General features: G+C 38.3%; 1 protein-coding gene across 7 annotated transcripts in view; it reads right to left on the minus strand.

The window, feature by feature from the left end:
* Positions 1-22,784, minus strand: part of GPR155 (G protein-coupled receptor 155) — a 45,073-nt gene that overhangs the window by 11,469 nt on the left and 10,820 nt on the right. For 6 of the 7 annotated variants that reach the window (XM_072874549.1, XM_072874550.1, XM_072874551.1 and 3 more), the window contains 8 exons: positions 13,038-13,543; positions 7,510-7,909; positions 5,977-6,142; positions 4,499-4,654; positions 3,311-3,394; positions 1,878-1,998; positions 482-566; positions 310-400 (listed from right to left, as the gene is read on the minus strand). In XM_072874549.1, coding sequence (XP_072730650.1) covers positions 310-400; positions 482-566; positions 1,878-1,998; positions 3,311-3,394; positions 4,499-4,654; positions 5,977-6,142; positions 7,510-7,909; positions 13,038-13,497 — 1,563 coding nt within the window. In that variant the 5' untranslated portion in view covers positions 13,498-13,543. Of the gene's footprint in view, positions 1-309; positions 401-481; positions 567-1,877; positions 1,999-3,310; positions 3,395-4,498; positions 4,655-5,976; positions 6,143-7,509; positions 7,910-13,037; positions 13,544-20,439; positions 20,544-22,784 lie in introns of all 7 variants that reach the window. The other variant, XM_072874552.1, reaches the window with a different exon arrangement.

A 22,784-nucleotide genomic window follows, 5' to 3' on the forward strand; every position in this document is an offset into this window, starting at 1 on the left:
CACTAGGAGAAGGGCTCTGCAATTCATTACTACTCCTAAGTCTTTTCTTTGGGAAGCCTACTCCCTCTTTTTCTTAGTCATAGCTACCTAAACGTGAAGGTCCTTGTTCAAACAAGTTTTCCTAATGGTTCATTACAGAAATACATTTTTGTATCAATCTATGAGCATTCTATAATGATGCTGTTATTATGGTAGCCTGTACTTTGACTGATAGCTACTTACATAAGAAGCAAACAGAGAACACAATTTCTCAATAATGTATTGGACATGGCCTAAGTCTGAAGTGATGAGGACAGAACATGTTCATACCTGATATTTTCCATAGAAAAAGGCAGAGTCAATACTGGTGTTGTTACGTTCACCAACTATTAGTAAGATTCCTACCAGAAGTGTTGGGACTCTGAAAGACCAAAATACGAACGAAGTGACATATTTAGCATGCTCCCACTAATTCTACAGGGAAACATCTGAATTAACTTACCCCCATCCAGCTATGATAATAAATCCGATGGGAATCTTTACTGTTTCTCTCTTCCTCAACAGAAATAAAGACAAAGATAGAAAACCTACCAAAAAAACCCAAAAAGAAATGCCTTATTATTAAAAAGGAACTGATAAATAGTCTAGAAACTCTATGATGTGACCCGTTCAATAACTAAGATACTCTTCTCAGACCTTCAAATAGTCCAAAATTGTTTTTTCTAGTTGTATTCTGAGAAAGTAAAATAGAAACACCCATTATCTTAAAAAAATCATATTAATAATGAAACATTGAAGAAATTCCAGGACATTTTATATTAAACATCCACTTCCAAATGCTTAGAAAGGTTCATAAGTGCATAAAATGTCATAAGAACATTTAAGACACAAGTAACTAATTTCTTAAGGTATCAACAGCAGTTGTTCTAGACTGGCAATCTTAAGTAACCAACAAATAATGTTGTATTCTGTTATAACACTTCTTTAAAAACTGACTAGTCCTTTATAAAGTCAATGATAAATTTAACAAAAAAGTTTTATGTATTTTTACATATATAACTATAAATGGGAGTATCTTCTGGAACTGCCTATTCCATTCACAACTCAGAAGCTCAGCAACATTCCCCATGCCAAAGCAAAGCTGGTATTTATGTTAGGCTATACTAATCATGAGCTACCTATTTCAGCTAAACACAGCTACAACTTACTCCACAAAAACACCACAGGAATTAAACCCTTAGACTTCTGGACTCAAGAACAGTATAAAAAGTCTCCTGAATACCCAAAGTCTCATTTATAATCATACATGTAAGGTTCTCCAAGCTTCTTGATGCATCTTTCAATTCTGCCTATTTCAAGTAATCCCTTCATTAATCATCTACACCTGCAGAACACACATTGTTTTTAGAAATTACAATTGCCAGGGGAAAGAAATGTTAAAGCTACTTTGGTATTCCCTTCATTCCGTATTTCCTACTTTTTTGAGGCACAAAGTTTTTAAATCTACTTAATGCTGAATAATTAAAATCTTAAACTCTACATTAATTAAAAATCGCCAGTAAGATTTTGACTAGCTGAAGGGCAACCCACCACATTCTTCTATTTGTAATCGCTTCTGCCTTGAGAGCAGGTTCTTGTCTTTTGTTACAAGCTAGCAAGGCTGCTGTATCTAGCAAAGACAAACAGGACCTACCTAGGCAGAAGCTTCCAATAGCAGAAGCAGTGCCTGACACTTAGCCCTGTGTTGCTAGTGCTGCAGCTTGGCACAGCTTACAAGTATGCATATTTGCAGAACTACATACAAGTGAAAGGAACAATTACTCTGAAGAATATAATAAATTATTTCAGTACACTAATCTTTTATTACAGTACCTAGGTTCTGCCTAGAAAAATCATACCTGTCCACAGGTAGGTGCTATAAAGTGAGCTGTAGAGGAATATAAATACTAGGATCTGCATGGTGATGTCTTTCTCTTTAACAATGAAATTCCATACCACCATTCCAATGCAAGCAATAAACTGTAAAGAAAGGTAAGATGCCATCATTTAAATTGGGAAAGCAGGATGACAAGAAAAACTGAACACAGTGTAATATAGCTACAATAAGCTTCAAAACTCCACCCCCAGATTCACTGCAGTGTGATTTTATGAATTGGATAGTTCTCATAGCAGTAAAGCAGTGCAGCAGTAAACACAGTATTACTGACTACAGTACCCTATTTTCAGGAGGGGGTTTTTTTGACAGCAATTATATAGCTCAGATAAACTGGAATAAGGCAAGTCAGAAAAAATATACAATCCTTATATATCTTATTATAAGTAACATGTAAAGCTTTTGTTAAGTACAAGCTGTTTATCTGAAATGATTTGGACATGAAGCTGAGGTCAACAGATGTTTGTTCAGCCAAGAATTATACAAGTTTTCACCCAGTGATACTGCATATATGACAGTTGTAGTACTGAAGGAATCTGAAAAGATAGGCTGAAATATTATGGAAACAATAATACAGTAGTTCAAATTTTTTTTAAGATGAAAGCTAACTTTGCTGTTATAGACAAGAAGCACCTGCAACTCTCATACATGACTTTTTTCAAATGTGACTCCATGATCAAACCTCAAGAGAGTTTACTATATAAATATTTTTTTATAAACTGCTTTAGAAAGCACTACCACACAGATATATTACAAGCACAGGCTGCTCTCACTGAATTTAACAGCAGTTGTGCAGTTGACTTCAAGGAAAGAAGTAAACATGTACTCTATAGTTTTCTCTCAGTTTAAATAACAATTACAATTAACCCAGAGCTATTTGGCTTTGCCCTTCCCTAGCCACCAGCCATGCATTCCCACATCCCTTCCTTGCATCAGCACTGGCACCCGTCTGATCCCTCAGCGAGCCACTTCAGGGCGCTAAACCAGTATGGGGATTAGTTTTCTATTTAGCTCCTTGAATCAGGTCACCATAGAGTCAAACACATGCTGCTGCTGATCCTGGCATTGCTGACTTCAGATTGGCACAGATTGATACAGAAGTGCACTCAACAGTGTTAGGCAGAAACTTATAATGCTAAAAGTGTATTTCAGAAGCCACTCTCCATTCTGATTGCTTATAGTTCTGTTTGAAAATCATAGTACCAGCATCAACTATCATTTTCTTTAAGGGTATATTTTAAGGCACAGAAATTGCTTAGACAAGTTGCACATTAGATTCCCCTACCCTCCACAGATGGTTACAAAGGTATCACTGTAGAAACCAAACTTGTAAAAAAGTTAAAATTAAGACTTAAAAAAAACCCCCAAAACTCATACAACAGCATTCTTACTACTGACCTGAGCAACAAATAGATTTGTTGTAATCATATGAGGAAGCTGTTTGTATTTCTTACTCAGAAGAACAACAATAAGAGACCAGATCTGTAACATACAAGAAAAAATTGAATTTAAGAGTAAAACAAAATGTGAAGGCACAAGATGTGTATTCTGGCAGACTATAGTGAAATTAAATATGCAACAAATCTTCCTGAAAAGTTTCTTAGCAACATGACTACTGTAGTCAGCTCCACACCATCTGCTGCCAGTCCCTATGCCTCAGCAACTACAGCCAGAAAAAGCAATGCATCTTTGTGTGAAATATTTCACCATGATGGTGAAATATTTCCAGGAAGCACCAAGAGCTTGCCTCTAGTGCACAGAAGCCTGGTTGTTCTTCAGGACATAAATGACCACAGAGTAGCCTGCCAATTTAGAATTTAAAGTTCCCCCCCTCCCCTGAATCTCCCAAAATGATCTGTGACAGCAAGAGGCAGCGTCCACTTGTGGCTTCCCTTGAGGCACAGTTTCAAGACAAGAGGACTTCAGTAAGACAACAACTTAAGAATATTCTAACTCCCTCCAACATGGATGTTTTTATTTTAAAAAAGCAAACAAAATAAACACACTGTCCATACTGCCTATAAAGCCAAAACACAATTCACATTGGACTTCTGGATTATCAACCCACTTTTTAAGAACTGTGCACCCAGAATTTCTAGGAAAGGAATTTGATAAAGCTAAATTAAAACAGCCAAGTTAAACACTTTCATTAATACTCACTGATACTTCATTAAACAAATATTCACTGACATTTCTGGAGCTGAAGTTTGTACACAGCCTCCATTACTGTGATATCCAAGCACCTCACATGGCTTGATGTAATTATTCCCTGTGGTGTAAGTTAGTACTGTTATTCCCACACACAGTTATTTAAAAAAAAAAAAGAAAAAGAAAAAAGAAAAAGAAAAGGACAAACTCTTAAGCCCTGCACTAGTGCTCTAATTCACTTACACATCTTTCTCTACAGTGCAGCTTTCCAGCTCTATCAAGCTGGAAATCAAGATGATTTTTAACTCCTTCCTCATCCTTCTGCAACAGGATGCAACAAGGAAATGTGAGTCATCTTATCATGACTTGATTTGCTGCTTATGTATTAACACTACCCTGACATGACAGTGTGCTTTTGTATTTCACTTCAACACCTACCAGAGAAATGAGGCTGACAATACTTATGTCAAAGCTAACATTCTGGAGCGCAGATGCCAGTGGATTGGGGTCCATAGATGGAATGGTCAACAGCCATGCAGAAACATACATAATAGGTGCAGACACAAAAGTGCTTATCACCATGCCTGAGGTAATCTGCAAAAAAGAGTCAAACAGAAACAAGAACAGAGTTAATCATATCTCAGGCTAAATAATCTGCTTTCAAGAATACAACCACTGGTAAAATTGTACCTTTGAATAAAACATACATAGACCTTTAAGAAATCACCGAGTTGTTTCCATAAGAAATAATTTAGAATTTGAGCCAGAAAGCATCCATTTTATACATACAGCTAAACTGAAAATTTTAACAAGCTTCTGAAATAGTAGGAATAGAGTAGGAATACTGCAAATTCTTACAGAGCTTTTTCATCGGTTTCAAATATACTAATGATTACAGTCTAGGGGTGGATTTACAATGTCACAATTTACTTTTGGATGCAAAGATTCACACCGTAAAAAAATAAAAAAACCACGTAGTTATAAAAATACTAATATGTACCAATTCATGAGAAGAAGCCATATATATTTACATTTAAGTGACTTCTGTTTCGGCTCCTCGTTGTTTTTCTGCTTTCTAGAATTTGCACAGTGATGGCAGTGTGAACTGTTACTCATACTACAGATACTACAGATCTCTGTTTTAAAGAGATTTCCTGAGTTTGTTGGGCACAAAATTCTATCTTGTAAGGTTTACTTTTAGTGTCCTTTTTTTTTCCCTTTTCTTTAAAAAAAAAACAAACAACAACTAAACAAACCAAAAATAGATAACATTAAAAACAATGGAAGTCAACAGGAATGTTTTAATGTCACTTCAAGTGGAAGAAAGGAAACAGTTATAAAATTTGTATTTTAAGTTGAAAAGATAATTGATTCCCTCTACTATAAAAAAAAAGTAAAATGCATTTCTAGCACAAGATTTAACTGAAGGGCCACACAATAGAATCAGTTAAAGCATAAGTTCTTCCAGAAGTTTTCAGCATTAAGCTAACACTGTTCCTACTGAAGTCAGTAACATAATTTCTGTTTTTTCCTACGAAAACAGTAGCTCAAAGATAAGATCTTTGGAAAAAAAAAACCAAACCCAAAACCAAAAAACAACAAACCCACAACAAAGATACAAGTTCTTTACATTTGAAGTTATCCTAGTTCTTCCTACTAGAGTAATGACTAAGAAAAGTATGAGGACTTATTTATGAACGTGTACTGTCAAGACACTTGAGACATCAGGAAAGAGTACTTTGCTTAACTAATAATCTAAAATATAATTTATATTTGACATCTAGGCAGTAGAAGTAAATATAAGGAGTCTATACTACAGAAAAGCAAATTCATCAAGCCTACTTATTTATTTAAGTATTTAATCAACAAAGTTAAGCTCAAAGTTAGTATATGTTTGGGAAAAGCTAACTACATACAATTCCTACTTCCATATTAAATTGACTTGCAAATATTGCGACACCAGGTGCTGCTGGAAAAACTCCATAAAGAAATGCATAGTTTGATAAACTGGTGTGGTTGACTACGCTGTCGCTCTTGTCCAAGAGTTCCACCATTTCTCTACAGAGAAATGGCATCATAAGTCTGGAAAGAGAGGGGAAAAAAGTAATTAAAAAAGAAATATTACTCAAGCTATAGCAATAGACTCTTCTTTACTCAGAAAATGAACCAAAAGGCAATTTAAGGCTTGTTTTAATACTTTTTATGAAAAGCAAAATACTGACATCACTTTGGATGATTACTTTTACTGTTACCATGACACTTACCAGCTGCTTAAAAATTTTGTCAGAAGTTCAACCAAAAAAACCCATACACAAAAAAAATGGTAAAAATGACAAAAAACTCTGGAATATAAAGCACATTCTCTGATTGTGCAGACATGTTCTTTGTATAAACCTCAGATTTAGAAAGGTAAAATACAAAAATCCCCCTCATTTTTCAACTGTTATAGTAGCTATAAGCAGTCAGCAGCTTTGAAACTTAGACCACCTTTCTGCAAGCTGTCTGAAATACAACAAGGGCTCAAGCTGAAGTATCCCACTCTGAAAGTTTTGGCTGGCAAAAACACCCCTGCATCAATGCTATTCTGTTTACCCTTAGCAATACCCCAGATCTCACATAGACTCACTATATACGCCTTACACAGGCTAATTACATAAACTCACCAGTAAGCCGAAGTGGTAACATTAAAAACCATTTTTTCCTCATGTTCTTAGAAAATTTGTCATTGAGCTGGTTTACAAACTAGGTCTTTAAGTTTGCCAGTTAGTTGTACTGATATTCAAATGCTCCTTCAAATTTTACAGTATAAACTTAACTACTAAACAATCATTCTATTACCTTAATTGTAGCTCAGTAGCAAATAAAATATTTAGTTCACCAGTAACTGAGATATATTCAAGGGAAGACAATGATGGCATAAGTTCTAAATACAACTTGTCATTTATCCATGCTTAAAAGTCAGACAGTTCAAGAGTGTAAAGCGACCATTTTTAAGCTCTTCCAATATAGCAGTTTCAAAGATTTATAGACAAAGCAAGGAAAACCAATGAATTTAGAGATGTATTGTGTAATCCAAAGAAAATACGAAATACTAATCAAATAATACTTAAACTCACTCTTGTCTAACTATTTAACTAGTAAATTTAATTTAAGCTAGTAATTCCCCAAACACCCAATTTGTGACAGCTGGCCTGCGGGCAGGCCATGAAGCCACAGCACCCCTGATTTTTTTTCTCTGCAGAGCCTGACAACAGGTTTGTGGTGTGCAAAATTTCTTTTAAAAGTTAACAGTTGTATACTATCAGAGTTTGGGAAGCACTCACCCAAGATACTGGCAGTGAAACATACTATCACTATAATGACTGTGAGAGAAAACCCATCTGACCAGTATATTCAGAGGTTAAAACATCTAGAGAACAAAATTTAAGAAGTACATAAATCAAACTTACAGTTTAGCTGTGATGAGAAGGATCAGTGCAACAAACATACCCTTTGTCAGTTTCTTTGTTTGTCCTACCATAGTTAGGCCAAGGTAAAAAAGTGCGGAGCCAGAAAATGAACTGCCCAGTCCGTCAAGGAAGTTTTCAAGGTATTCGGGAATTTTCTGGCCAAGAATAAAGTTTGAGGCAATTCCTATGAAGACCATGAATACAATCGGGTTCTGCAAAACTCGAAGGAGTGCTAGGCCCACTATTTTGATTTTGCTGTGTGACACAGTTCGATTGTCCCTCCACTTCTGGATTTCACAGAAGATAAACCCAAGAGGGTTTAGCATCATGAGAGATATTGGAGCCACTAGGTAAATGTACTGCAGATATTCTGGGTAAGTGGCTTGATATAAAGCTTCAACTAGAAGACAGGAAATGAAAAGTGATAAGTGATAACATTTCAGTACAAAAATACATTAATATTGAAATTAAGTTTTGTTGTCTGAAAACTAGAGAAAAATTATTTCATTATTCTTCAGAGGTAACTACATTTACAATCAATGTAAGATGATGTAGTAAGAGAAGTATGCCCAATCACTGTTAGGCCACAGTCATCTAATGAGCACATTAAAGATCAAAGATTAACTATCGGACACTATTTAATGATTCTATGAATATTCAACATTTACAGGAAAAAAAGAAAATAATATAACAATCCCACATGCCCTTTGAGTCATCCCAAATGCTGAAAAAAATTGGGTTTTTGCTGAATTGCTTTTTCTCCCCAGAAACATGAGAGTCATGGAGAATTACATGCATCTTTGCAGGACACAAGTTGCTTCTCATCTTAGGGGAGCCTCACATCTCTGGAATTTAACCAGTTTTCAGTGGGTAAACCAGGTGTAATCTTTCCACACTGATTCCGTACTACACAGCAAAGCAACAACCAAATAAAAAATACATTAGCACGTAATTATTAGATCATTTTCTGGGACTACTCAGGACAAGAGTTATCGCTGTAGTTCTGGTCCCTCAAGGAACTTTAAATCATGAACATTTGTTTTCATTGCTGCTACATACTTGTGAATCAAGGTAGAACTGCTTCTTACTTCAAGTTTGTGCTAACAGCACTTCAAAAATCATGAAAAGACTCTGGAAAGATATACAAGATTCTATCCTAGGGAGAATTAAAAAAAACCCCAATATTTTTACAGTAGGATTTTGTTTTCTTTTAATTATAATACCCTATATTAAAGGCAGGAAAGTCACTTTTAAAGCTGCAATGTCTTGAATCCTGCAGAATGCAGATGGTTTTGGTCTCCCTATCATAATTTCATTCCTTCATATTGAAAAATGGAAAAGGAAAATAAGAAATGATGCATATCAAGCACTTGCTCATGTAAATAACGTAAAATTGCCAGTAAAATAACGTTTAAATTGCCATCACTGCTTCATGTTTGCATTTTAGATGTGTTTTATAAACAAAAAGTTCAAGTGAAATTACTTTATTTTAAAACTTCTAGGTCTATACTGTTGTATTTCCTATATATGTATTAAATGCTGAATTAAATCCACCAAAATTGCTGTTTATCTGGTTAACAATACAGAGTTTATCTGTGTAAGAATGCCATGTTAATTTTCCAAACTTCTTTGGAAAGATAACATTTACCTTCTACCTGCTTTATAATGTTATTATTTCCAATAATTTTCAGAAATATGCAAAGTAATGCTTTCCATTTTAGTTTTTCCTACCCAAGTTAGAGAGAAACACATTCTTCCCCAGGCAGAAGTATCTTAATATGCAGATGTAATTCTATGTGTATACAAAGAATATAAAAACAAGGAAGCACTATTGCCTAAATGCACCTACTATACCTTTCTATGGGATAACTTAGCACTCTTAAAGTACTAAATAAAGTTTAAGATCACTAAGCAGCCAGTTGTTGCAGGTATTTCCATTTCCCTGTATACTAAACCTGTTCTTTTTCTGAAAAAGTTTTCCCTCGTGACTATGTTTTTCAAAATCCAAAAGATTTTTACCTTCATATTAGCTAAGCATCTGGAATGACAGGATCTACTAAGTGCTAAATCAGCATTTACTATATGGCCTCCTCTTTAGATGGAATAAACTGACATTCGCAATTAGCTGATTTCCAATATGTAAGAAAAAGCACTAAAGGTGCTTTTCCTCTTACAAGCTATGATTAAAGTACCTATACAAGAGCTACCTGTCCTAAAATCCTGAACAGACTGCTGAACAGAACTACCAAGTTTGTGGTTAGTTACTGCATTTAACAAGCCAGTTTTAAATACTAAATATATTCTCATAAATAAAACCACTTTAAACATGCTGGACACCTTTTATGTAAGTCAAAATTTTCTAAAACCCCAAACCTTAGAGCAATGCTTTTATGCTGCTTTATGCAGAATGCCCATTTCAATCAAATGCAACTCAACACAAGTCACATGTAAATAATGTCAGAGTGAAAAATGTAATAAATCATTATTTTTTGGCAAAGTGAAACTGCATACTTAATACAATATATTAAGCTCTATAAGTAATTTAACTGATGTATGAAGTCACAGTGCATTTTCCTGGGTAGCATAAAGTGGAAGCAATGTAGATTTCTGAGTCAGTGGGAAAAAAATAAGAAATCACCCTTAAGGAATCATTAAGACAGTGAAAATAATCCACAACTTCTATCTCCGATGAAAAATTTTATTTTTATTTAAATAAGGTGCCTGCTTGCTGATCAAAACAAAAAAATGAAATTAAATATATTTTAAGACTTTAAAAAAAAAAAATTTCCACATCCCAGCTGCTCAGAATTACGTATAAATCACGCACTAGTTGTTCATGCTTAACACAGTTAGCACCATTAAAGTCATGGTAACTGACACACTTCTGCTACACCTATGGTTTAACAATACAGCACTGGACAGTAGATGAAGCTGTTCTGTCACTGTTGTATCATCTCACCTAGTAATAAAAACCAGACAGACAAAGCTTTCTATCACGTAATTCTATCTATATTAGGCAGGTCTGCTAGCAAATCTCTGTACCAGTTGTTTTTCACTCCAAACCAACATCAGTTTGTAGTCTAGAACTGTCATAACTGATTAGAGAAAAACAGAGTGGTGGTCTTTGAAAATTTAATCTGTATTTTAATTTTCCTATGTGCAAATCTTTGCTCAACAGCATAGTGGCTATTAAAGAAAAAAAATTACATGGGATGAAAAATAGATAAATTACATCCTGAGTTAAGAGTTCAAACTGCCTTTTTAAATAGTGTTCTTATAATACATGGATTTGTCTATACTGATTTTTTTTCTCTTTACAAATTTCAACTGAAGCAGCCTTTAAAAATATATTTCCATTAAAAGATCAGGTTTTGCTCAAAACAGTACCTATCATCATACATAAAAAGAAATAAGCAAGGCAGTCTTTGTTGCCTAGTCCTGCAAACACTTCAGAGAAGCCACTACCAGTAAAAAGTTTGCACACCTGACAGCATGAACCAAACACTGATGAAAGTTTGGGGATGGGAGAAGGGAAAGGACAGGAAAGGAAATGAACAGCTCTGAGAAATTAACAACTCTTAAGTGCCTACAGCATTACTGCTGCATTAAGTATTCCAGTAAAGCTCTTAATGAACTAAATGTGAATTTGGCTAGATTGTACATAGAAGAAATATGAATCATATTTTATAAGTCATTAAATACTTGAAGAAAAATGCAATCTGATAAGAAAGTAATTCAAAGTAGAAAGAATACAATGGAAATATGTTCAGACAACCTCAAAATAGAAAAAAAAAGAGAAACCCTAATTGGCATTTTAATCCAGTACCAAGAAACAAAGACATAATCCTCACAGCCTTATTTGTGATACACTTCTGATTTCTCTCAAGAGGAATAATTCTCAGGAGATGCAACTGAGGGAAACAAGGTATTTTCATCTAGGGAAGAAAAAGTTTGCAATTGCATTTGTCTGTATTTTATACATATCCAGCAAATTTGAAGAGTAAGAAAGATTCAAGATTCTCCTGAGCATGCTGCCCTGGAATAGGAAGAATAAGACTGCCAACTCCTCAAGTAATCTAAAATATGGAGCTATTTGTTATTACATATTATCTGGAACTGCATGTTTAAGCTTCTCTTTTGTAACTGTATTTTCAATTCGGTAATCAAATATCTTGTCTTTTGCTTTGCTAGAACAAACTTGCTTTCTTTTTTTTGTTCTTAACCTTGTCTGAATGATAAGAGTGATCTGAAGAGAATTTGAGAGGCACAGAGTACCTTCTCTTCAGGCAGCAGCAAACAAATAAAACGTAGTCCAGGCATCCTCTCCAAATGCCTTCCACTCGAGGTATATTTTGAAGATCCTGATACCTGCAGTGTGCATTTCCACACCAGCCACACGGGTCAGCCTGGGGAGAGGCAGCACTGAAAGCTATCTTGGCACAAAAGAGCCTCCCAAGGCAGGTAAATAGCACTGCAATTCAGACAGCAGCAGGTGGGAGAAGCCTGCTACAACTCCAGATCGCTTCCTAAGTATGATAGTATGTATGGCTAAAAGCATATTAACACACCATTAAGAAAACCTATACAAAAGAAAATCTTCCTTAACAAAAGGAAAGAAAATAGCAGCCTTGCAGATTGGGATAAAATTAAGTTTAATGACTGATATTGCTTAGAATTCAGAATATAGGCTTACAAGAACAAGAGTACACAGTTATACAAGTTATACTCTGAATGCCTCTTTGTTTTTTGTTTGCTTGTTTTCTAGCTCCACTGGACTAGTGGTTAGTTACACATACACAAGAATGGCACCACAGCTGCATAAAATTCCAATTTGAGATACACAAATGCAAGTTACCACAAATCACGCAGCAATCTTGCTTTTAAAAGACAGACTTCTTCCAAGACTATATCCTAAAGCATGCCTACTGGCCACAATAGAATAAAGATTAAGGGATAAAACATGACTGGCTACATAAATTATGTTAAGTAGCACAAAAATTAGAAGTTTCTTCTGAACAGATTTAAAGTTTGCACACACAGTCCACAACCAGTAGGCACCAACATTATGTATAGATGTTTTCTTTGAGCTAAACCAACAGATAATGTCAAATAAGTAAAAAACCCACTACAGCTATTTCAGAGGCCACAGGTACAGACTCATACTTTGCAAAGGAAGAAATTCTGGTCTTGAGGGAAACTCTGGCAATTTCCCATAAGGGCATTCTTAACCTGCAGTAAGTGTAAGGTAATTTATACCGATTTTGAAATTGTATTTTACATTTACATTTAACATGACAAGATCACATAGACAACAGTAGTGGGATTGTTTTAAATTCTGTCTCATTCATAGCAGCTGACAGTTTTCTTCCCTTAGGTGGTCCGAGGTCAAGAAATGTGACTTGAGAAATGGCTTAGATAGCTCATAACTTCAGTTCAGAAGTCAATTTCAAATTATGGAAAAATAAAAGCAAACATGTCTAGAACACTGAAAAAAAGTTTTAAAGAAGAAAGCGTAAGGAACTACTTACCTATTGGATATCCCAGTGCAAAGTCATTGCTTTGTGTAGCAAAAATAGGGAACAAACCTGCTTTGCTAAATCTGTTCTCGGGATTGGCTACCAACAACGTTAAAACGCAGACTAAGAAAAACACAGCAGCTTTGGCAACTAAAATACTGTACAGGAAGGACCAATTCACATTAGAAAAGTTAAGTACCACCATGTTTTTGAACAGTAGAGCTGGGAGTGCAAAACGGGACACAAAGTTTCCCAGTCCCTTGGCCTGAGTTGTTGTGATAATGTTGGCTCTTCCAGCTATGTAGCCACAAAGAATTATTCCAAAGCATTCTAACAGGGCTGGAAAAAGCCTGCTTATTGACATAGAAGGAGTACCGCCGGTGGTATTGAGTCCAACTTGTCCAGGCAAAGGAACAGACATATTAGCTGAAGATGAGAGGTTCTTTGTGTTGAAGTCTGAATAGTTATCCATTTCCTTTGACCATCTCTTCCAAAAAAAGAGCTTGAAATTATCTCACCTGTAAAAGAAAAAAAAAGGTATTTATTTATTAACTTCCAAAACTGTGTTTGTGAATATTTATGGTATCAGGCTTGCTGACAGAAGAGTTTACACTTACAAGTGCATTACAAATAAATAGAGATAAATAATAAGTAGCTACAGAGAAACAGCCCTGAGAAAGAAGAAATTGAAAAATCATTCCATACACACATCATCTTCACGCATCTTCTCACAAGTCCACACAATCCAACAAGACAATGGGTAGAGGGTAAAAATTCCCAAAGAAATTTGAGGGTAACGCTGAAATATTAAAACTAAATGTAGATTGAACATTCAAAAAGCAAAAAATCCGTTGGAAGGAAAGGAGATATAACAGGGGGTTTTTGTCATTATTCTAGGATCTAAACATAATTTAGAATAAATTACAGCCCTTCAGCACTTTCCACTCATTGTTTCAGAAAACAGTGCTAAATTCTCAGCATACATTCCTTGCTTTCCTGGACTACCATTACAAGCCTAGTTAACTCTCTCACAGGAAAGCATGAGACTCTTCACATACTCGTTAGCAGCTTGTAATCTTTCTTACCTCCTCAGCTCACTGTCAATTCCCAACTACAATTCTCACACACTCTTTGCTTTCAACTATCAAATTTTTATTTTTCTTTTCTAACTCCTTTTGTTTGCCCCAGGACATCTTATTTCAGGTCCTACCTAAACCATGTCCTACTTGGTTCTTTTTCCTTCACAATAAAAATACACTTTAAAATCCCAATATTAAAATCCCATCCTTGACCTCCCTTTAGCTACTGCTGTTCACCTCTGCTTCCACACACTCAGCTTTACACATGGTCAGGAGTCCTCCTTCACCTCCACCTTTAGATCCTATTTAATCCAGGTTCTGCCCCTGAAACAGCTCTTATCAAAACCCTGAGAGGCCAAAATCTTGTTAAACTTTCAGAATTGGTGTTCCATTTTCATCCTTTGTGACCATCATACACCTTTATCATTATCATCATCATCTTGAATTTTTGGCCTTACCATATCTTTTGTAATTACAGCTCGTCCTAATTCTCACCCCATCTGTACTTGTTCTTATAACGTTTACATAGGAGGATCCCTCTAAATTTCTGTGGGTGCTTATAGGGCTCCTTCCTTGTTCCTCTTTTGTCTCCCTACATCCTCTGCCTGGGTATTTTCATAAGCATTTATTCAATTATAAATAGATGAGTCATAGATCTCTCTTTCTAATCCATACCTATCTTCTTCCGTTATAACTATCATTTCAGCCTATCTCCAAAATATCTTTTGTGAATATCCTGCTGGCAATTCAAGTCCAATGAGCCTGAAACTGTTCTCCTACTCTCCCAAAAAGATGTTCTTTCAGTTACTCTGTGCTGCTTATCTATTCACCTAGAGGCGAGTGACAAAGGTTACCAAAACCTCTAATTTGAGGGTGTTAAAGGAGAAGCCGCTGCCCGAGCACTCACACACCATTCAGGGAGTCGCACACACACCACCCGAGACTTTAACTGCTCGGACCAGAGTCCCTTCGCAGCGGGCAGCTCCACTGAGCTGACGGGTGCCCCTTTTCCACTCCTCGCTCACACACACGCTCACTCTCGGGTGCTTCCTCTCCCCTCTGGCTCGACCCTAGGTTTCCCAAAGCAGAGTCTCCGATACAACATACGCCAGACCAGTTTATTGATTGGTACAGTGGTGAAAACAGCTCGAGCTGAGTGCCTCCGGAGAGGGACCCAGAACAAATAAATCCCTGGGCAATTATACTCTTACAATTTAAATTCCCCTCCCCTCATGAGACAGTTTGGACCAAGGGTAGTTTTAGGGTCTGGGGTCTTCCCGTTCTTCACTGGGCCCCTTCGTTGTCTCTAGGCGGGCCAATTCTTCTCTTATTTCTAAGGTTGCAGCCTCCTTATCTTTCTGGTTTGCACCGGTTTTGGGGGCCTTCCTTCATGTAGCCAAGTAAAAGTTCAGTGCACGGTCAGCAAATCTGGGTGAAACTCCACAGCTTGTGGCCTAAGGCTTTAACAAGCCTTGATACTAATGCTAAAGTGACTACCACAACAGTTCTCCCTTTGTTTTTTTAATCAAGCATTCCTGCTTAATATGTCAGACAAAGGTCAGACAAAGGTTATGAATTCTTTCAAGACAAACAATTAACCACCATGTTTGATATACAAGATGTTTAAAAATAACACAATAAAGCTAAGCATAATACTACTATCACGGGATGTAATGTGGTTGGAGAGACAGTTGTCAATACTGGCATAGTAGTTTCTCAAGTTAGGTTGACAAATACCGTATTAACATTTATAATATACTGGGTCAATCGTTCAACTCCATCCAACAGGCTGGTCTTAGCTAGGATATAAGTCCCTGGCATGGCCAAATGTCTCCCAAAGAGAATTTCTGCTGGTGTTAGCCCTATGGGTTGTCATGGGGCATTTCATACATCCCATAGCACTAAGTGCAATGCGTCCAGCCACCTCAAACCTATGTTTGCAGATATTTTTGCTATCTTTTCCTTTAAGGTTCTGTTCATTCCTTCTACCTGTCCTGGGGATTGTGCGTGATAGGGAGTGTGCAAGTTCCTCTCTATACCTAGCAACTTACATAGTTGACTGATTATATTCGCTGTAAAATGGGCACCCCTGTCTGATTCAGTTGATTCGGGAACTCCATATCTGGGTATAAAAGCATTATTGAAGGAAATTATAACTCCTCCTGTGTGTGCTTTTCTTGTGGGGAATGCTTCTACCCAACGTGACAACTGATCTACTATACCTAATATATGTTTGTAACCATTGACGGATAGCATATCTGCGTAATCTATTTGTAATCACTGAAAAGGGAAATAGGCCCATGATCGTCCCCCTAACTCTGAGCTCAACTTGATACTTGAAAACTTTTGGCAGGTTGGACAGCTACTGGTGATCCTCTTTGCGGCGGCATAAATTCCTGGTGCTGTCCATATTTTTTGTACCTGGTTAGCCACTGCCTCTGCTCCTCCATGAGCTTTGTCATGAAACCACCTAGCCACAGTAATTAAATACTTCTTTGGCAAAATTGGTTTTCCTGCAATTGTCCATATTCCACTGTCGCTTTGTTCTGCTTCCCACTTTTCCCATTGTTTCTTTTCCTCTGCTGTAGAGTCCTTTTCATATATCGCTTTGGGGTCTCTTAAGTTTGGCCATTCGTTCTGATTGTCCATTGATTGCAACCATACACTCCTTCAGAGGTTGCTGGGCTACAGCTTTCGCAGCTGCATCAGCTAAAGCATTTCCTTTACTAATTTCTGTAGTATCTTTGGTATGGGCTGGACAACGTATCACAGCAATTTCTCTGGGTAGTTGGACCAATTCCAGCAAATTGTGTATTTCCTCTCCATTGGATAATCTTTTTCCTGATGATGTGAAAAATCCTCGTTCTTTCCATAATATTCCTGTTGCATGGTGTACCCCAAAGGCATACCAAAAGTCTGTGTAAATACTGAGTCGTTTTTCCCTTTCCTAGATGAGCTGCGCGTGTCAACGCTACCAGTTCTGCTTCTTGCACGCTCAGCCTTGCTGGGAGTGGTTCAGCTTCCATCACTTGTCCTTGGCTGACCACGGCATACCCAGTCCGCTGTTGTCCGTGCAAGTAGTAGGATGAGCCGTCTACAAATAGAGCCAAATCTGGATTCTGCAAAGGAACATCAGTTAAACCTGTTTGTGGTTTGCTAGAAGTAAGCACTCCTCCTTCACACTGATGATGTTCATCCCCTTCATCAGGCAATGGTAACAGTGTTGCAGGATTCAGGGTATTGCAACTTCACAGAGTAACATTATCTGCCATTAGTAGAATTAGCTCATACCTATGTGCCCATTGCAGTGACAATGCTTGGGTCACATATCGCTTCAATAGTATCTCTACTTCACGTGGTACATAAACGGTCACTGGATGTCCTAAGATAAGTGGGTGACTCTTCTCCAATATAGTCGCTGCTGCCGCTACAGATTTAATACAAGCTGGTGCCCCTGCTGCCACTGGATCAAGCTGAATTGAGTAATAGGCGACTGGCCTGTGATGTGGACCCAGTCTCTGGTTATTACTCCACTGGCTATCCCTTTTTGCTCATGTACATGCAAATTAAAGGGTTTTCTGTAGTCTGGGAGTCCAAGAGAGGGAGCTGATGCCAAAGCTCCTTTTATTGTTTTAAAAACTTGCTCCCTTTCCAGACCCCACGCAATAGGTTCTACCTCCTCATTTCTTGTTGCTTCTGTCAGTGACCTCGTTAATTCTCCTAACCCAGGAATCCATGGTCAACAAAATCCCACAGCTCCAAGGAATCCTCACAACTGTTTCTTTGTGATCGGACGCAGAAGCTTTATTATAGCTTCTATTCTTTCTGGGTCTATTACTCAATGCCCTTCCCTTACGATAAACCCTAAATATTTAACTTCCTTCTGACACAGCTGAAGTTTGGATGGAGATGCACGATGACCTTTCTCCACTAAGGCACTACATAGATGTATAGTTTCTTTTATACAGGCGTCCTCATCTTTACTCGCTATTAGCAAATCATCTACATATTGTACAAGGGCTGATTTGCCCGGTAATTTAATGTCTAAATAACTTCTCAGTATTAGTGAAAAAATTGTGGGAGACCCTGCAAACCCTTGTGGGAGACATGTCCAGGTTAGTTATTGTCCTTTCCACATAAATGCAAACAAAAGTTGGCTGTCCCCATCTAAAGGGATGCTAAAGAAGGCAGCCTTAGATCAATCACAGTAAAATATCTTGCCCAATGCTGGATGAGGAGTCACTACGTGTTGATTAACTACCCATAGATCTTGCACAAAATGGTATTCTGGGTCCCCATCTTCATTTAATCTATTCTTTTTTACAGGGAGTATAGGAGTATTATACGGTAACACACACACCTTCAAAATTCCTTGGGCTAAATACCAATCCATTTGCTTTTGAATGCTCTTCTCAGCTTCTTGGGGAATCAGCTACTGTTTCACAGTGGGAGGGGGGTGTCCTCTCTTTGTTTTTATATTTACAGGTTGAGCTGAAACTAGTAATCCCACATCCATGCTAGTTTTACTCCACAACTTTGTTGGTACAGATTTCAATACTTCCGGTATTTTTAGCTCATTATTTAGGCTTCCAGTGACTACAGTCATTCCCACGATTTTTAAATCTATTCCTTCGGGCGACAAGTGTAATTCTACATCTAAAACCTGCAAGAGATCTCTCCCTAACAGGCACACTGGGGAGTCCTCTGCCAATACAAATTGTCCCCATATACTCTTGTTTCCTATGGTTACTAATAGGGGTTTGCTCAAATTCTGCTCTCTCTGTCCTGTGACTCCATGTATTAAAATTCTGCCTGTGGTTCGAGACACTCTCAGGGTAAAATTCAAAAGGGATAATGTGGCTCCTGTTTCTATCAAGAATTCAACTTCATAACCATCAACTTTACCTATAATTTGTCCCTGCTGATCCAATTGGGTTACCCACACATTAAACTCCCAGTCCTTCTGCTTCCCCTTCAAGATCTGCAGGGTTTCTTCCCTCTGGTCATTGTGATTGTGAGTCTTCCTCGGGTAATTCTTCCCGATGATAATTTCCTTCTTTTGCCCTCTCCCGCAGCTGGAGTGGGTATTCCCACTGTATATGCCCTAAATTCCTACAATAATAACACTCCCTTCCAACATTCCTTCCTGATCCCCTTTCTTTTCTCCCAAATCTTAGCTCAGACCTAGTATCCAGCCTCCTTCTCCCCCCACCATCTTGCTAATTCCTTGCTAAAGCCAAGGCCGGTAAATTGGCCTCCTGCTCTTTTGGGTTTTTTTTCCCCTTTCTTTAATCTGCTTTGCTTTTTGCCGTTCCTCACACCCATCATATACAAACACAGCAATACTCCAAATCCTTTGCAAATTCTCTCTCTACCACCCAGGCATGTGTTCGTTAAAGTAATTCTGTATATCGGGGTACCACCTGATCCACGAAGATGCTAATCGCAAGCACATCATTAAAATTCTGCAGCATCATTCCTCCATATTTTAACAAAGCTTGGAGTCATCCCCAAAAATCACTAGGATGCTCATCAGGTCTCTGCCTGCATTCTTGTACTTTAGTCCAGTTCACTCCTAGTTCCCCACATGCTCTAATGGCTACTACCAAATTCCGGAGCCCTGTCTGACAAACGGCTCGGTCCCCTGCATGATTATACTCCCAGTTTGGATCATTTGCTGGCCAGGGGTTTCTGTCTCCTCCCTCCTGTTGAGCCAATTCAGCATCCTTATTCATTATTTTCTCTCTTTCATCAGGGCGAACGAGTTCCCTTAACAGTAGTTGAGTGTCACTCCAATTCGGATATACTCCGTACATATATTCGAGAATAACTGGGCACACCTCTCAGTGTCTTCCCTTATGTGGGGCATCTTACCTCCCCACAACGCTAAGTCACTAGGTTTTCAAGGCTGGCGCCTATACTTTTGTCCTGGGAGTTTTCTTTCCCCAGACCATGCATGCCATACATACCAGTAATCCATTTGGTATGGGTACCTATCCTCCAGTCGATGACTTAAATACATTAATCTGTGTGGACCCATTCTTGTAATAAACAGCCATTCACCTTGGCATAATTTGATTGCACGCTTTTTAGATAATTCTGCTGTACCATAAGTTTCCTCCCAATTTTGTAAGACCTCAGCCTAGGGTGTCCCCTTTTCTATGCTGGGTACATTTCCCATTTCTTCTTTTTTTTTTTTCCCCTAGTATCAGGGTCTCACTTACGTACGTTTTACATTGGTCAGGCCACGCACCAACTTTTGCTTCTTGTGCGCTTTACGCTGACCAGGCACCGATCACTAGTCTCAAGTCTGCTCAGGGAGTTTTAACACTCACCTGTCGCAGCCTCCTGTTCCAAAGGTCCCAGGTGAATCCACCCGCTGCCGGCAGTTGGATGTTTGGAGGAGGAAGGATCCGAGGGCGCTGGCCTAGGGTCCCACCTGGATCACCAAACTGTTAAAGGAGAAGCCGCTGCCCGAGCACTCACACACCATTCAGGGAGTCGCACACACACCACCCGAGACTTTAACTGCTTGGACCAGAGTCCCTTCGCAGCGGGCAGCTCCACTGAGCTGACGGGTGCCCCTTTTCCACTCCTCGCTCACACACACGCTCACTCTCGGGTGCTTCCTCTCCCCTCTGGCTCGACCCTAGGTTTCCCAAAGCAGAGTCTCCGATACAACATACGCCAGACCAGTTTATTGATTGGTACAGTGGTGAAAACAGCTCGAGCTGAGTGCCTCCGGAGAGGGACCCAGAACAAATAAATCCCTGGGCAATTATACTCTTACAATTTAAATTCCCCTCCCCTCACGAGACAGTTTGGACCAAGGGTAGTTTTAGGGTCTGGGGTCTTCCCGTTCTTCACTGGGCCCCTTCGTTGTCTCTAGGCGGGCCGATTCTTCTCTTATCTCTAAGGTTGCAACTTCTGCTAAGGTTGAAGCCTCCTTATCTTTCTGGTTTGCACCGGTTTTGGGGGCCTTCCTTCATGTAGCCAAGTAAAAGTTCAGTGCACGGTCAGCAAATCTGGGTGAAACTCCACAGCTTGTGGCCTAAGGCTTTAACAAGCCTTGATACTAATGCTAAAGTGACTACTACAACAACAGAAATGCAAACTTACTGAACTCATATTCATCTATAACTCTGTTGCAAGGAAAAATCTTCATAGTCTATTAGTATCAGTTCTTTTTTTGTACATCCTTCTACAGACTCATTCTCCACACATCAAAAAACCCTTGCTTTCATATTCTTTTACAGTCTAAGCTTATGCCCTCTTAAACTATCACAGAACAACAAGAGGAATATCCCTTACAAGAACATGAGTGCCAGGCAAGGAACATAAATTTGACCAAGAATTGTAGCTTCTCCACCCTGGCACAAAAACATTTGGCAAGGCCCTCTCTATCTTTGAGAATTATTGAGAGATCAAATCATCATATCACCCTTCAGGCTTGTACCTTGCTTTGTGCAACTTTGACCTCTCCCAATGTTTCAGTATCATATGCTAATGATACACTTTCCATTTAGCAAGGGATCCACATATGATGCAACGGCCAACGATCTAATTCATCATGCTATCGCTTACCCATATTCCTACATACAATTCGTTAGGCCCATAACAGTGACTTTTAAGTATGCATTAAATTATGTATTTATGTACAACAGATATGTCTTGTGACTCCTGATCTTCCATTGTTACCTGCGACCCCCTTTGAAAGGGCTGACTATAACACAGCAGGTTCTATATGCAAGTGGACATGGAAAGTCTGCAAATCAGATGGAGAGAGGACATCAAACACCAATAGTCGGTGGCCAGTAGCAATGTCTTGCCAGAAACAAATATGGCTTTGGTGATACAGCTCTGAAACATGTGCAGTCCATCAGCTAACTCTAATATAAAATTTTGACGTGACTAAGTCCTAAAGTACTCTGGAAGGGAAGTCAAGATAACTTACCCCATTTTGTAGAGATAGAAACTAAGGCAAAGGCGGACTGATTTGCCATAAGCCATTTAACATATCAGTGGCAAAGCTGAGATTCCCCAATTCCCAAAGCAGTGCTTTGTACAGCACAATGGCTAGATCTGTGCAAATTAACAACTGGTTTAAGAGTCTTCCCAGCCTCTTTGTACCCTGTCCTCAGGGAATGGAGAACTCGTAACAGCCAGGCAAATAAGCAAGCAAATCAAGTCAGAGGAAAGATGAGATCTTGTATGCTCTACTTCACACCCCGGCATCCAGCATACACATAATCACATGTGGCATAAACTCTTTGACTCATTACTTTTATTTATGCCTGAGGCTTTTAGTAAGCAACCCTACAATGCTGTTGCAATTTATCTGGACCGAGCAGCTGCAATAATTCAAATCTGTCCAGTAGCCTTGGCTACCTCTTCTCCCAAGGCAAATGAGTCTCACTCCAAGTAGAGCTTATTTTAAAGGTTGTATTTTTCTTATGCTGTAGATGATACATTCATCTAGATGGATTTGAACGACGAGCCCAAAGTATTATTTAACACAGAACGGTGGAAAAACTTGCAATAAATAAAGCAGACAACAAACCATTTCTTCTACTAGCAAAACTTAAGGAAGTTGTTGGGATTTGCAAAATGTCCAAAAGAGGATCAGAGGCAGATTTCCAACACTGAATTCTTGAAAGAAGACAGCCACATTCTACACTAG

This window comes from Ciconia boyciana, chromosome 10 (genome assembly GCF_034638445.1).
Source record: "Ciconia boyciana chromosome 10, ASM3463844v1, whole genome shotgun sequence".
Classification (NCBI taxonomy): Eukaryota; Metazoa; Chordata; class Aves; order Ciconiiformes; family Ciconiidae; genus Ciconia; species Ciconia boyciana.